At 42.5% G+C, this 14,242-nt stretch overlaps 3 protein-coding genes across 3 annotated transcripts; 1 reads left to right on the forward strand and 2 right to left on the reverse strand.

Annotated features, from left to right (window-relative positions):
* Window positions 1–21: 21 nt before the first annotated feature.
* On the reverse strand, window positions 22–639 carry PCOAH_00052080 (Myosin A tail domain interacting protein MTIP; the record flags this gene model as incomplete). Its single annotated transcript, XM_020061988.1, has 1 exon — window positions 22–639. One exon carries the CDS (start codon window positions 637–639, stop codon window positions 22–24), a length of 618 nt encoding a protein of 205 aa, XP_019917811.1.
* A 2,585-nt stretch (window positions 640–3,224) lies between these two features.
* PCOAH_00052090 (Uncharacterized protein) lies at window positions 3,225–7,391 on the reverse strand (the record flags this gene model as incomplete). Its single annotated transcript, XM_020061989.1, has 10 exons — window positions 3,225–3,440; window positions 3,622–3,820; window positions 3,997–4,058; window positions 4,191–4,370; window positions 4,536–5,224; window positions 5,361–6,126; window positions 6,262–6,340; window positions 6,449–6,542; window positions 6,709–7,033; window positions 7,173–7,391. 10 exons carry the CDS (start codon window positions 7,389–7,391, stop codon window positions 3,225–3,227), a joined length of 2,829 nt encoding a protein of 942 aa, XP_019917692.1.
* Window positions 7,392–8,977: 1,586 nt separating this feature from the next.
* On the forward strand, window positions 8,978–13,937 carry PCOAH_00052100 (Uncharacterized protein; the record flags this gene model as incomplete). The annotated part of the gene is made up of 4 exons (XM_020061990.1): window positions 8,978–9,211; window positions 9,418–9,705; window positions 9,799–13,410; window positions 13,527–13,937. The coding sequence occupies 4 exons, from the start codon at window positions 8,978–8,980 to the stop codon at window positions 13,935–13,937; spliced, it is 4,545 nt and encodes a 1,514-aa protein (XP_019917847.1).
* Window positions 13,938–14,242: the final 305 nt, after the last annotated feature.

A 14,242-nucleotide genomic window follows, 5' to 3' on the forward strand; every position in this document is an offset into this window, starting at 1 on the left:
AGATGTGCTCCTGCTCCGCGCCTACGACAAAATATCCTCACAGAACAACTTGTAATCAATTCGGTCCTCCGAAGAAAACGCGTTGAGCGCGTCGTTGGCCTCCTTCTCAGTCAAGGCATCACCCCATGTTGTCAAAATATTCCTCATTTGGTGCTTGGTCAAAAATCCAGAAGCATTATTGTCGAAGTGTGCAAACATTTTTATGAGCTCTTCCATGTTATCCCTATCGTGCACACACATGGTTAGATATTCTAAGTACTGCTCGTAGGTTAAACTATCTCCATACAGATCTCTAATTTTCTTCTCGTCTGAGCTTGATGGAGCTAGTCCCAATTTCCTGGCATTGTGTGAAGCATCTTCTATGGTTACTTTTCCATTGCTGCTCTTATTATTGAACATATTTTTGGCTTCATTTCGACTTACCTTTTCGTCTAATTCTTCTAACCCTGCAACAGATTCTTCCGATTGTTCAGACTCTTCGTAATTTTCCTCCTCCACTAATATATTTTTAACCTCTGGTTCTGGTTGCCATTCGAAGCCTGGTCCCCACATGAAATAATTCAGTTCCGTGTCGTACGGGGCGATGGCTGACTCTGGGTCCGGCAAGTTGAAGTAGCACACGGGGCATTGCTTTTCCATTTTTACAACAATTGATTGGGGAAAGTGACAACGGGGTGAATCGGTAACGCAATATAACGCGATAACGTGGTAGAGCGGCTATATGGGTGACGTGCCGAACAAATAAACAAAGCAAACACGGGAAAGCGACTTTCCTCTTAAAAATGGACGAAAAAAAAAAAACAACAGTTGCAAGGATGTGCTGCCTTCGTGATGTGTAGAGGAAGGGTGAATCTTCTCGCTTGCAACAAAAAGTGCCTTAAACACACGCGCCTTTTCGGAGGAAGGGTACAGATGCACGTGTGTGTGCGTTAAAAATGGCACAAGTTTTTAAAGACTGCTAAAATTGAAAAAAAAAAAAAAAAGGGGCGCAGCAACGAAAAGGCGAAAAGCGAAAAACGAAAAAACGAATAAGCGAAGAAACTTAATTTTATGAAATAAATCAATTCACAAAAGGAGAAGTGTTAAGGGTGTGTGCCACTTTCTTAATTCTGATGAAAATTTAATTTTACCTTTTTACAACTGCAGTAAAACGGGAGACTTTTCAAATGTAACACCATGCCGTTACAACATCAAAAAAAAAAAAAAAAAAAAAAAATATATATATATATATATAGTGGGATGCATAAAGTACCAAACGAATGGATAGATAATTTTTTTTTTTTTTTATGAACACGTGCAGGTATATTTTATATCTTTACATATTTATGTGCAAAAGGGTTGCCTTTTCGCCTGCGCAGAAAAATGTGTACAAATAAGGGTACATGTGTATATTCGCTTATGTTACACGTGCACACAGATGGGTAAATGGTTTTCTGCTTTTTTCTTTTTCTTTCCATTTATTCGTACTGAATCACCTGTGGTAGTTTCACACCCCAAGCCAACACCTGACAATTATGTGTGCAAAATGATGAGCTTTACTGTTTTTTATTAAAATTACCTTTCTTAAGGCTAGGCAGAAAAAAAAAAAAAAAAAAAAAAAAAAAAATTGCAGCTAACTAAAGCTGTTTGTAAGCCAAAAATGTGTACAGCTTTTTTTTTTTTTTTTTTTTCCAGAACGTTAAGGTGCGCTGTAAATATATTACACATGTTAGCATTTTTTTTTTTTTTTTATGTCATTCCTTCAACTGCTCACCATGTGAAAGAGCGAAGATTAGGGCTACTGAGGGCAAATATAGTTTTATATTTATTTTTATCCCTAATGTAGAATCGTGAATTGTAGCAATTTCTTATCCGTCGTGCGGAATTTATCCCATTTTGTGTGGTTGTACACCATTGTAAGCTGTTTTCCTGTAGACCCAAAATTATGACGGTGTACGGGCAGTAAGAGCCAAAAAAAAAAAGTGCAGAAATATATGAACGGTTGAAGCAAATATCATGTCACTTTTGTGCAACATTAGCAAGTATTGTTTATAGTTCTAAAGAGGTTACGTCCAAATTATGGCTAAACGGAACGCGCAAATGGGTGTTTTCGCTCACACGCGTGTACATTTTTGCGCACAGCGTTGCATGGGAAATACACATGTTTGTAATGCTCACGGTGGTGACAGCACCTTAGAATTGGTAAATCAACGCTCATAAAAATGGAATGTCCATAAAAGGATAGCTTGGTTACTGCCAAGTGCGGAGGTATATATGTATGTCCCTATTCCCCATTTGGACTCGTTCCATGAGGGACACTTCCAAATGACGACCATTCCCGTGGAAGGTAAATAACCATTGCTCTTTTTCCATCCTTACAGGTGGTACGTTCTTTATTCCAATTTGTGCGATTGTGTTGTAAGGAAAAAGGAGAGAAAAGAAAAAAAAAATGGACAAGGTTTTACAACATAATTATTCAATATGTATTTTTTCTGTGTTAACGAGGTGTTACAAAGGGGTCCCTGTGCAGTTCTATTTATTTGTCGCTGCAAATGGCCTTGCCTGGAAATTTGCACCCATTGGGGGGTTAGCAAATAAACGTTGTCAACACTTGGGGGAACGTACTTCTATTACCCTTCACCAGGTTGTGCTCACCCAATGTATGTACTTTCCCAGAAAAAAAAAGATAAACTGATGGGAACTCCTCTTAACCAAAATAATCACACAGTTTGTTGATCGAATTGAAAGGCAGACACCTTCGTCCGACATGGAATAATCACAGTGTTGGCCAATCTTTAAAAAAATTATTAAAATAGTTTTACAGCTCGTACAGCACTGTTTGAAGAGATAACAATAAATCCATTCGCCTTCACACATGTTCATGTAAAACTTGAGCGACAAAAATATTAACAAAGTAGATTTATGTGGTGGAAATATTTCCTCATGGAAGGAATGAATGAACATATGTGCTTAGCTAGCGCTAGCCAAAATGGTTTAAAAAAAAAAAAAAAAAAAAAAAAATTATGTGTACCTACTGTTACATATTTACAAAAAAATAAACTTAAAAAAAAAACAATTATCATCCTTAAAAAACACACAAAAAAAAAAAAGGAGAAAAAAGCGACGTATCATTTCGTGTGCTTTTAATTCAAAACCTACCCGACAGCTACCACAAATCAGTGGACAACAGAGCTAACATACAACGGGGAATATACAGAAATTATGGACTCACCATCCCTCCGTGGCTACACCTGGTCGTGCTTCTTAAGAACTAGTATGATTAAAAAAAGGATGGCCGATGATAGCGTGGGGTTGTTCGACTTACATGTGATCTTCAGTTTGTTCTTCAGGACCTCAATTCCCACGAGCACGAAATAATTATCCAGTGCACTTGCATTGTCCGCATAGCACCCGCTCAAATAAATTGCATCTTCTATGTAGCACACACTGAGGGCGTTTCCCTGCATAGGGGGTGGGGTGCATAAATGGAAATGAACACCCGTACATGCACATGAACGCTTAAAGGATGGCACACACGGTAGGTTGAAAGCTTGGGGGGGTAAGCAAATGCCGCTCCGTGCAGACTTCACAGCATAAACGCAACATTGACATAGGGATGTTCACTTATGTGGTGAGTATTACCAAACAGGACATGGAGACGATCTCCTCTGTGTCCACCGAGTTGGCCTTGTGGATGACCTTCTCCTTTTTATATATATTAAAATTTTCGTTGTTCCAGAATTTGACAAAAACGTCTTTCGTGATTTTTATGTTCTTCATAAATTTGTTGATCGGGATGGGCAGCCTCAACTCGATGCTTTTTCTGAACATGTCTTGCATGCTGCGAGTGGGAAAACAAAAATGTGCATTCACAGACAGGCATCTCTGTGGAACAACCACACGGGTGCACACACACACACACACATGCACGTTGCGCAACGGACTCAACGATAGGGCATTTTCTACTGATGGTACAAAATGCGATGGACGTCCCGCTGGACTTCTCCCTCCCCTTACCGGTAGGAAATCTTAATTAGGGGAAAGCCCTTATACATGTGTAAACACTTCACGGCCATTTCCTGCAAGAGGGGGGAAAGAAAATTATTCATTTTCAAGGACATCATTCGAGAGGCAGTTCACGCGAAATTTATACACATTTGATGCATAATTTTTTGCACATTTTGCGCCACCAGCATTTAGCAGTCACTCACGTAGCAGTTGGTCGCATTTGCGCAGAGCATCCTCTCGTAGTTCAGAAACTTGATTTTCAAAGGGAACAAAATTTTGTTCGATATATTAATATCCACGTCGTAGTAGTTCACCATCTTCTTATTCTTGACGTAAATTTTTATCAACCCGTTGTTTCCGTAGTAGTGCTGACTGAGGGATATCTGCAGGGGGGTGAACAAGGGAGGAGCAATTTTTAAAAAAAGGAACAATCAGTGGATGCGCCGTTACTGCAAACGTGTGCTTCTACTACAGGTGGCATATTCCACTAACAGGAGAACATTCCTTTTCACTGCCATGAGCAACGCTACAATTTTGCACATGCTAACCTCGAGGTTGTCGTCAGATAACAGAAGGGACCCATTTTTTAACACTGCGTCTTGTACGTAAGATATGTTGTCGTTCTTCGTAAAGTACTTACTGCAGGAGGAGATGTGTGTGGAGTCATTCCTTTGTAATGAAATGACGGAGTTTCTCTTATCGCTGTGGTTTTGATTAATTCCTAAGGAAGTTTCAACAGAGGTAAAAGGCACTCCTCCTGCGTGTTCCTGTGCTTGAAAATGCGGCTCATTTTTGAAGTGCCTACTTTGAGATAAATTGTTTGTGAACTTGTTGATGATACAGTTTAGCTCATCTGGATTCATTTTTCTGTTTTTATTTATATACTTTTTTTTTTTTTTTTTCAAGTCAATGTATTTGTTCATGCCGAGGAGATCTCCCAAAGTTTGCTCCTTGGTGTCCTTTTCCTTTGCCTTCAAAAATTTATTGTAATTTAAAAAGTCTTCCTTAATGGAGTAGAAGTTGCTCTTCTTTATGAGGCTATCCCAAAGGGCATTATTTCCATCATGTACGTAGTTCTTAAATTCTTTGCACTCCTTTTGGTAGGGACTTTGTTCCGCCCTTAGATGATTCATTCCTTCGTTTAGGTATGCATTGAACTCGTTTATTATTTCGATCTCCTTTTCGTTAAAGTGGTCCCCACGCGTTGTGAGTTGGTGTTTTCCGGGGCATTTGGGATCTGCGAGGCGAGGGGGAAACAAACACACCACTCATTATGTGCACTACTCATTGTGTGCAGGTGGGATAACAATCTGCAGCTGCGTGGCTGCAACCTTGCGTGCAGGCACCATGTCGTTGCATTGACCCGCACATACCTTGGGAGGCCTTCTCCGTTCCCACAAGATCAAACGCAACCGTCTTGTTGAAGGAGGCCTTCTTCTTCGTGTCCACCTGTGCATCCCCCGGTGTTGCCCTTTCATCGGGGAATAAAGGGGGCTCCTCCGCACTCTGTTCCTTCATGTTCCTCTTACTTGTGTTTATTAATTTCTTCTTCCCATTTTTGATGTCGTTGCATTTATCCCTGTCTACCGAAGCACTCTTCACCGTGTTGCTGCTCGGCTCAAACAGGACTGATTTTCCCCCCGTCCCTCCCCCTCTATTGTCATCATCACAGGGAGGTTTCTTCTGGTTCATCATGTCCAACGTTCCAACTGTCCCTCCTTCGTCGTTCATATTGTCCTCCACTCCACTGGCTGCTGCCCCCGATGGAGCATTTATCACAAAAGAGGAAGCAAATTTTGTCAGACTACCCGTAATATTTTTGGATAGGGATTTAAATTCACCTTTCTCATGAATTTTTTTTCTGTTATTTGATCCTACCGTGGAAGTGACACTTCTTTCGTTGCTGGCCTGTGAACGGTTGTCCATCCGCCTGTTCATGCTGCTTGTCCTTTTATTTCCCTCCTCGCAACCCACTTGGTTGTTTAAAAATGGGCCACCCAATTTTGCTTTTAACTGTTCCCTCTGTGACGGGGTGGCCTCTCTGCTGGAATCCTTATGCTCCTTCTCCTTGAGCAACTCTGGGCAGCTGAGCAGGTAGGATTCGTAGCGAACGTTTATTTCGTCTTCCTCTTGCATTTCCTGCGGGGGGGATAAACAGTGCAGAAGAATGTGTAACGGGGGTTTGCGCAGCACGTGTAGAGACATATGCAGAGACACCTGCTGGCACCGACGGGGGGAACCCTAAAACAGACACACTCGCCTTCCAGGCATTACGTCAAAAAATTTGCAGTAAGATTCATATTCGCCATTTTCCAAAAATTCGATGGTCCTTTCCTTCACCTCATTGAGGCACCTATAGGGGGTGAAAAATGTTATAATATTTAGCGCGCTCGCCTTGACATGGTTTACACCTCAAAGAGGTACTTGCCTCAGATCGATATGTCCGGGGGGGAGGACTCACCTCACGTAGTCAGAGTAGACCTGGTCGACCTTGCCATGGCTTACAAACTCCGTTTCGAGCAACTCGAGCAGGTCCTTCTTCGCATTCGTAAAATCTGAGAAGTGTTCATGCGGGGGAAAAATTCCACGTAATGAAAAAAGGTAAAGCGATAAAACGGAGGAAATGCACATAGGCAAATAGAGGAGGATGCTTAAAAGGGGGCGTCTCCTCAAAAGTACGTAGGAACGGGCCACCCCCTTGTTCCACCACAAATGCATTACCACTAAGCAGCGGGGAATACGACACGGAGCATCCCTGCCCAATAAAAATTTTCTTCTTCTGTATCTTCCTAAAAATATTTTTAATAAAGTTCTGATCCTTCAATTGTTGTTTCGCCTTAATCGCTTCTATTGTTTTGAACAAATTTTTTGACTCACTAACGAGGCTGTCTTTTTCTATGTTCGTGCTATGACCAAAGTAGGTGAAGTATTTTCTGTTCGTCCCTTCTTTATTTCGCTTCAGCAGTTTGTATGCGTATGTGATGATGTTTTTGCTCACTGGTAGGTCCGCAGACTTGGGATTCAGCGTGAATGCTATGCCGATGACCTGCAGGGGGGTAACGGGGGAATGGAAAAAAAAAAAAAAAAATTACATCTTTTTACCCGGTGGAGAAACAGATCATAGCAACAGTGATCTGTTCGCATTGCACTCCCCCGTGCATAAATATACACCCCCCCGTTTGTACCTTCAGAGCCGTGGTCCGCGAGATGGCGGGGTTCTTTATATCCCTCAGTGTGGCGTAGCAAAAGTTAAACAGCTCCTCATACTTCTTGTGCGTGATCAGGTGTTCCTTCAACTCCTTAAAATATAAGTGGAGATATTCTGTGGACTCTGTGCACGTCTTGAAAAGCAGCTTGTCATCCTCCGACCCCGCATTCTTCTTCTTGCTGTTACATATGGTCATTGTGTTGTTCGGGTGGCGTTTCCTTTGGGGGGGTTTGTTTGAAACAATGTGGGAAATTTATCCTTTCTATTTCCCTTTCTTAAGTTGTTCGAGCGTGGTTGGACCCTGCGTGGTGAACAGGACTCCTACTTTTCTGGTTAGCCACGCAACCACTTCACTGCTTCATTGCTTCTCCACTTCCCTCCTCTGGCACCATGGAAAGAAGCAGCTAGTACATCCGTGCCGTGTCAGTATCGTCAGTAACTACCTCACGATCAAATTAAAAAGAAAATTATCCAAATAATGGCCCAGCGAAGGCATTAAAAAGTTAATTAAAATTTAACAGAATAACCATGCGAGAAAAAGAGGAGTTGCAAAGGTGACGTGAGGAAACACGCGAAAATAAAAGGGGAGTGCAAAAAGGAAGTGACCAAGTAGGAACATCCCCAGTCAGCATATAGTCAAGGGAATGTATCATATGGACTGTGCGATTAAAAAAATTAAAGGGGGGGGAGAGTATTTTTTTTTTTTTTTTTTTTTTTTTCCCTCCATATAATGCATGCGTAATGGGATGCCTGCGTGTAAGGTTACAAATCGAGACAACATTCAGGTGCGCTCGTCATGAAGTTCAGGTCAACGTTAGGGGGCATGTCCCTCGTTAGGAATGACAAATTTTCCTGTGCGTCGGTTCCACTAATTTGGCGCGTTCACAAATTTGTTCAGCGGGACTCGGGTTGGCATGGCATAGCTTAGCATGGCGTAGCTGGACCCGCTTTACCTTCACTTTGGTTCCCTTCTTTCATTTTTTGCCCAATTTTTTTTCTATTTTTTTTTCCTGTCAAAGCGTCCCATTTGCAACTGTTTGAGGGCACCCAAGGTGTCAAAAGACGGAGGTGCATTCTCCACCGGTGAGATGATTCTCCCGGAACGTCTCCTTCGGTGGTGCAGGTTATCCTTCTAAGGGGTGCCCACCCCAACACTAGCAGGTGCTAGCCAGGCAAAATATGTTCCACATATTTCACCATTTAGAGAAGTTCGTTTTCCTCCTTTTGTGTGTTCCCAACGGGACGGACCCCCTCTCCAGGTACGCATCCCCGCCGTTTCCCCCCTAACTAGTACCTCCTTATGCGCAGCAAAATTTCTCAAAATCGGGGATGCCCTACCCGCTTCGGGATCAATTCAGCTCAGTTCTAAGCCAAAGTGGCGCTGGCGCAGCACACACGGGGTAGGCACCAACCACATGAGTATTTCCTAAATGGGGGAGGAACATTCTCTCCAAGTTGGTCCCCCACAAGGGCAATCACCCAGAAGCAAACACGTTTTACACACCCGCAGATGGAAATGGGGACCCAAAAAATTAACTTCCAAAAAAAAGGGGCATAAAAATATATATATATATGTGGTATATATATATATAAGCATATATGTGTATATATATATAATAAAATCTTATATGTAGGTACACGTGCGAAAGGACACACCCACCATGCGAACACAACTACGATGGGCACACGCGAACCCGCGTATTCGTGTCCCTCTTTCTTCCATTTCGATCTCCCTACACACATGCGCCCCCAAAGGGGGAAGACCGACTAAGATGAACAAACATGGAGAAAAATAAAACGGACAGTGGGGGTAGGGACAATACACCCCTCGAACAAACGCACAACTTGGTTCACATATCTAACGTGGTATTGACTGACCACATAAAATGGGACAAAAATGAAGTCGAGAAAAATAGGGAAGACTTTAGGCAACCAATTTATAGCTCTTTGCCACCCCCCCTTTTGCAAAAAATTAACATTCGGGATTTTGACGACTACATTTGTTACATCACGAAGGTTCGTTTTTTTTATTTTGGCTTGATTCATGTGAAGCAGCCTGCGTAGATGTTGTTGACGCGGGGATACCACTGTAATTTGTGGACATGGTGGGGCGAAACCTGCTTGACCTCTGTCTAGCTAAATCACTCCTCCCTTCGACGCTGCGCTGATCAACTCATCATGGCATTTATGATCGGAACCATTTTGCTTCCCCCTTTCCGCAGATCAACACACTGAGCGATGTAAACCTACGCAACGTGGATGAAATTAGTCTGGACCACTTTGAACGCATGTTGAAAAGCCCCCCCTTGGTTGAAGTGCAGCAACATATCGAACTTGCTTCTCAGGAGGGAGACACACAATTGGGCTACTCAGTCAACCACTCGAGTGACCACTCCAACGGTTTGTCCGTCACCCCCCAAGCGCAGTCACAATGGCAACCGAAACACGATGCGTTGCTCCAGGATGATGCCTGGTGCAACCTGTCCAGTCTTACGCACCAGCAGGAAAAGGTAAGTCCGCTCACATAGCTGTCCAACCCCTACATTGTGAGAAATGAATTATGTTCCACCCCTAATACAACCCCCGCTTCCCCCCCCGTACAGCTGAACGAAACGCTGGACCACATCGATCGGGACATAAACACCCTGATCCGAAAGGAATTCAAAAACTACCTACACATAATAGCCATTCTGAACAAGCTAAAAGGAGAAATAAAAAATCTGCACGACGAAATAAAAACGCTAACTACACACATCAACGATGTAAAAGAAATGTTATTAAAAATTATTCATTTAAAAAAATACAACGATTTGAAGAGAAAATGTAAAAAAGTAAATCACCTACTTAACAAGTTTTTACACTTTCAAAGGTTAATAAAAATGCTGAAAAAGTTTTTACAAAAAAGGAAATTTTATCACTGTCTTTTTGTAGTAAATAAAATTTTTAAAATTTATTTGTTTTTTAAAAAAAAAAAAAATTTTTTATATTTCCAGAAATATTTTTGTAATTTTAATATATCTTATTTGAAAAGCTTCCTGTCTCAGAATTTCCTTTTTTTGTTTTTTTTCCACTCCTTGTTGTTTTTGTTTCGATCGAAGCGGGGGGGGAAAGCTTCACTTTGTTCTGCTCATTCGGTTAGAAGGTGGGCTCGTCTGCTATTGGGAAGCTCCCACATGGGGAAGACTGTCCATACAAGGAGAGATGATACCACCACTACCCAAGGGGAGACCCCCTTCAGTGACAACCCAACAGAGTTAAGCAAGCAGAACCTACACTACTTCATTTTTTCCTCCAAAGGTGAGGCAAAAATCAACGGCTTTGTAAAATTTCACAAACGGGTGAACGAAGAGTTTATGCGCAACTTTCACAGGAAGAAAAAAAAATTTGTCAAGTGCCGCAAAAAGGAGGAAGAGAATTTTTTTGTGAAACGATGGCAGAAGGGAATCTACACCCATTTTTATAAAAAGATCAAAGACAGAGGAACCTTTGACCACCACCTTGTTCACCTGAATAATCTGTTCACCCCCGCACTATTTTTTAACGACTTTTTCGACTCGTTGCGGAGTTTCTGTTCCAGGGAAAATTACTTAAAGCATTTTGTGGATGACCTATTTTACGATGTTTTGCACGAGACGGTTTCGACTTTGCGGAACGAACAATTGTACGACTTAGGGGAGAGATCCCTCTTCGGTGCAAAGGAAGAAGAGGAAAGTCCCTCCCCGAAAGAAGCACATCTAGAGTTAGACCTAGATTTGAAACCAACCAGACCAGGCAAACCACAGAAAACAAATAACTCACTACCTGCCGAATGTACGAACCATGTGGAGGGCTACCCCTCCGGAAGAATAACCCTCACGTGCGAGCATCTGGTAATAGAAAAGTGTAGAAAAAAAAATATTCTCAAGTTTGATCAGGACGGATGCAGCAAGTTGTGCAGACAGGTGGGCCTTCTCCCTGTGCCCAATTTAGTGCATCTGTTGGGCACCTTTTTTGGGAAAATAAAAATTATCCAAACGAGGATGAATAAGTGGGCTTCATTTCTAATGGGAAAAATTATTTCCTTCCTTTTGGACGATAAGTGCGAAGACAGCTTTGCGAAGCACACGCCACACCTGTTATCACACCTCACACCGCACCTCACACCGCACCTCACACCACTGCACAACTTCCCATTCCGCAAAAGCAACAAATCATCCCACACGATGAAACACGCATTTTTCAAATTCTGGAAAATCTACCGAGATATGCACCACGCCCTTTTTAAACTCCTCCTCGAAAGGATAAGCGACGTATTAAATGTTAGAAGGAGGTGCAGTGTCCACCTCGGCATAAACCAGGTCATTTCTCTTTACTGGACTATTTTCCCCATGTTATCCTTTGTTCGCAGGAAGCGTCGAAGGCTGCGGCAGGAATACCTTCGTCTTTTTGTTAACAGCATGCAACGGGTTGTGAAAAACGCGCAAGTGTCTCGAACGATGCACTTGTGGGGAAAACCATTCCGTGTGAGGAGAACACTTACCAGGAACCACTTCACCATCGTCAAAAAGGTGAAAACCTTAAACTGCAATGTTGGTAAGTCACGGGGTGGAATAATAAAACTTGGGGGAGTTCCCCCTGTTTGTCTCCCCCCGAGGGAAGAAGCGAAGTGTTGTGAGGATCAAGCACATGTACCTAGTAACGTGGTGGACAAATCGAAGGACAATCTACCGGAACAGAGTGGCCAATTCGGCGTGCATAATTGGAAACAATATACGTTGTACCCTACGGGAGAGTGTGACCCTAGGTACACCCTTCCCAGCAGCGCAAACCTGCGCATAGGCAGTCAGAATTTTCACGTCCCACGCAAAGTAAGCATAGCCATCCTGAGAGATGGAATAAGGGAGCAGGTAAAACTGGGCCGCTTCCTTCAACAAGTAATTAAGAAGACACCACGTGGGAAGGAAGCCAAGTGGAAACTCACCCATGAGGAGAGGAACCTCTGCAGAAAAATTAGAAGACGCATAAGAACAGAGGCGTTAGTTTCCATAAATCATTTTTATGAATTTAAAAAAATACAAATGGAAAAATCGCTGGAAATTGAAAAATGGAATGTACTAGACGACATTCCAGAGGAAATAAATGCTCAGATGGAAAAATATTTTAAAATAAAAAATGAGCATACAAATAAAATGTGCATAAATGATGAACTGTTTTACTTAACCAACAGCAGCGTTTCTTTCCTGTGCATTATTTTTCAGTACATCCACTTCATGCTGTCCCTGCCGGACGTTTCGTTTGAAATTGTCTCGAAGATTTTAACCTTCTACGATAAACAGTTGCTCAAAATAGTGCATCACTTCATCATGGATGGACATGCCGTTACCAACTGCACGCTCAAGAGCATCACCATTAAGATCCTGTCTGTGGTTATTCACACGCTCGATTTTGCAGACTCCACGTTGAGGCGCGTTTATGCCATTTGGCACCACCTGCACACGCGCAGGGGGGAAGCCCCTTCAGGGGGGATGAGCAACCAGATGAACAACCAGATGAACAACCAGATGAACAGCCAGGTGAATAGTGAGTTACTTCCCAATTACGTTATAAGCAGAAAGGAGGACACTCATCGTGGAGACGCCCAATTGGAAAACGCCACAACCAATCTGTGGGGAAATGCCCAACAAAGGCACCCTCCTGGGGACAAAAAAGAAGAACAAAATGGGTTCACCACACCCCCTGCAGATGAATGCACCAAAGGGGAAAGAACGACCATTAGTAAAAAGACGTCCTGCGGAGGGACCAACGAAAGGTTGTCCTTAGAAAAAAATGAGAAAGATACCCATGATGATATATTACAAGGGATGGACACCAACTGGGTAAGCAGTATTCTAATAGATTTCACAAAACGTTTCAAGTATCCCACTACACGCAATCGTAATCGTATCCTTCGTGGGATCTACCTGCCCAAACAGGATGAAGAAAAAGTGAAAGAAAATTTTAAGCATATGCTAGATAAGTCCTTCCTTTTGAAGAAAAAATTAGCGGAAAAAATAGTTGATATTTTATCGACTCGATTTGATTATTATACAAACATTTGGCTGGTGTCGGATAGCCTTCTGGAGAATCACTTGGTGAACTCCCTTAGCTACGAGTGTGACATACTGCCCTATGGGATGCAGCTTCGTTCCACCTTCAAGGTAGTACCCGAGGAGTGGCGTTTACTCGTGCAGTTGCAGGTGCACGTCCACGTCCACCAGGGGGGATAATATGTATTTTGTCCCCCTGCAACGTTCCTCCACGTTATTCCATTTGTAACCACTTCCATACTTGTTGTCTCCCCATTGGAATGCAGCTCCTGACTACCTACCTGCGTGACGAAGACACCAGGAACATCTACCGACAACTCTTCCAAGATATTGCAAACCGTTTCAGCCTGCGCATCAATGTCCTCAAAGGAAACGAAAAATATAAAAAAATTATTTCAAGGCTGCTCGATGATTCTGCACCAGCAAAATCACAAATAGACCAACTAATTATGCACTATCATAATTACGAATTTAAGGAGAAGACTGCTCATAACATTCACAAAAACGTCGGGGATAAAATCCTCATTGACATCACCAACGTTTTAATTATTCTCTACAAGGTCCCCCTTTTGTCTGATATCATAGAAACCTTTTTAAACGACTTTCTTAAAATTTGTAAGTCCCACTGGTATGTAACTATTGACCCCTTTGTAATTCTCAGCAAGTACAAAAAGTAAACCCATTGGGGCATCCGCGCAAGATGTGCACGTTAGGAAGTCGGTCGGTACATGTGTATACGTATACGTGTATATGTATACGTGTATATGGGGAAAAGATCACCATCCCGTTCCGCTTAAAACAGGAAGAACAATTTATTTTTCTATACATTTCCTTCCCGAAGTTGCTAACGTTCACTCCTGTACAATCCACGTTACGCACAAGTTTGACGCGCCAAAAAAAAGCCCTACCATGGTGCACAGCTCAGAACAGCCATGGGTTTCCTTCATCCCAATTGTAGCTCCTCCGACGGGCCGCACCTTCC

Source organism: Plasmodium coatneyi, chromosome 14 (assembly GCF_001680005.1).
Source record: "Plasmodium coatneyi strain Hackeri chromosome 14, complete sequence".
Taxonomy (NCBI): Eukaryota; Apicomplexa; class Aconoidasida; order Haemosporida; family Plasmodiidae; genus Plasmodium; species Plasmodium coatneyi.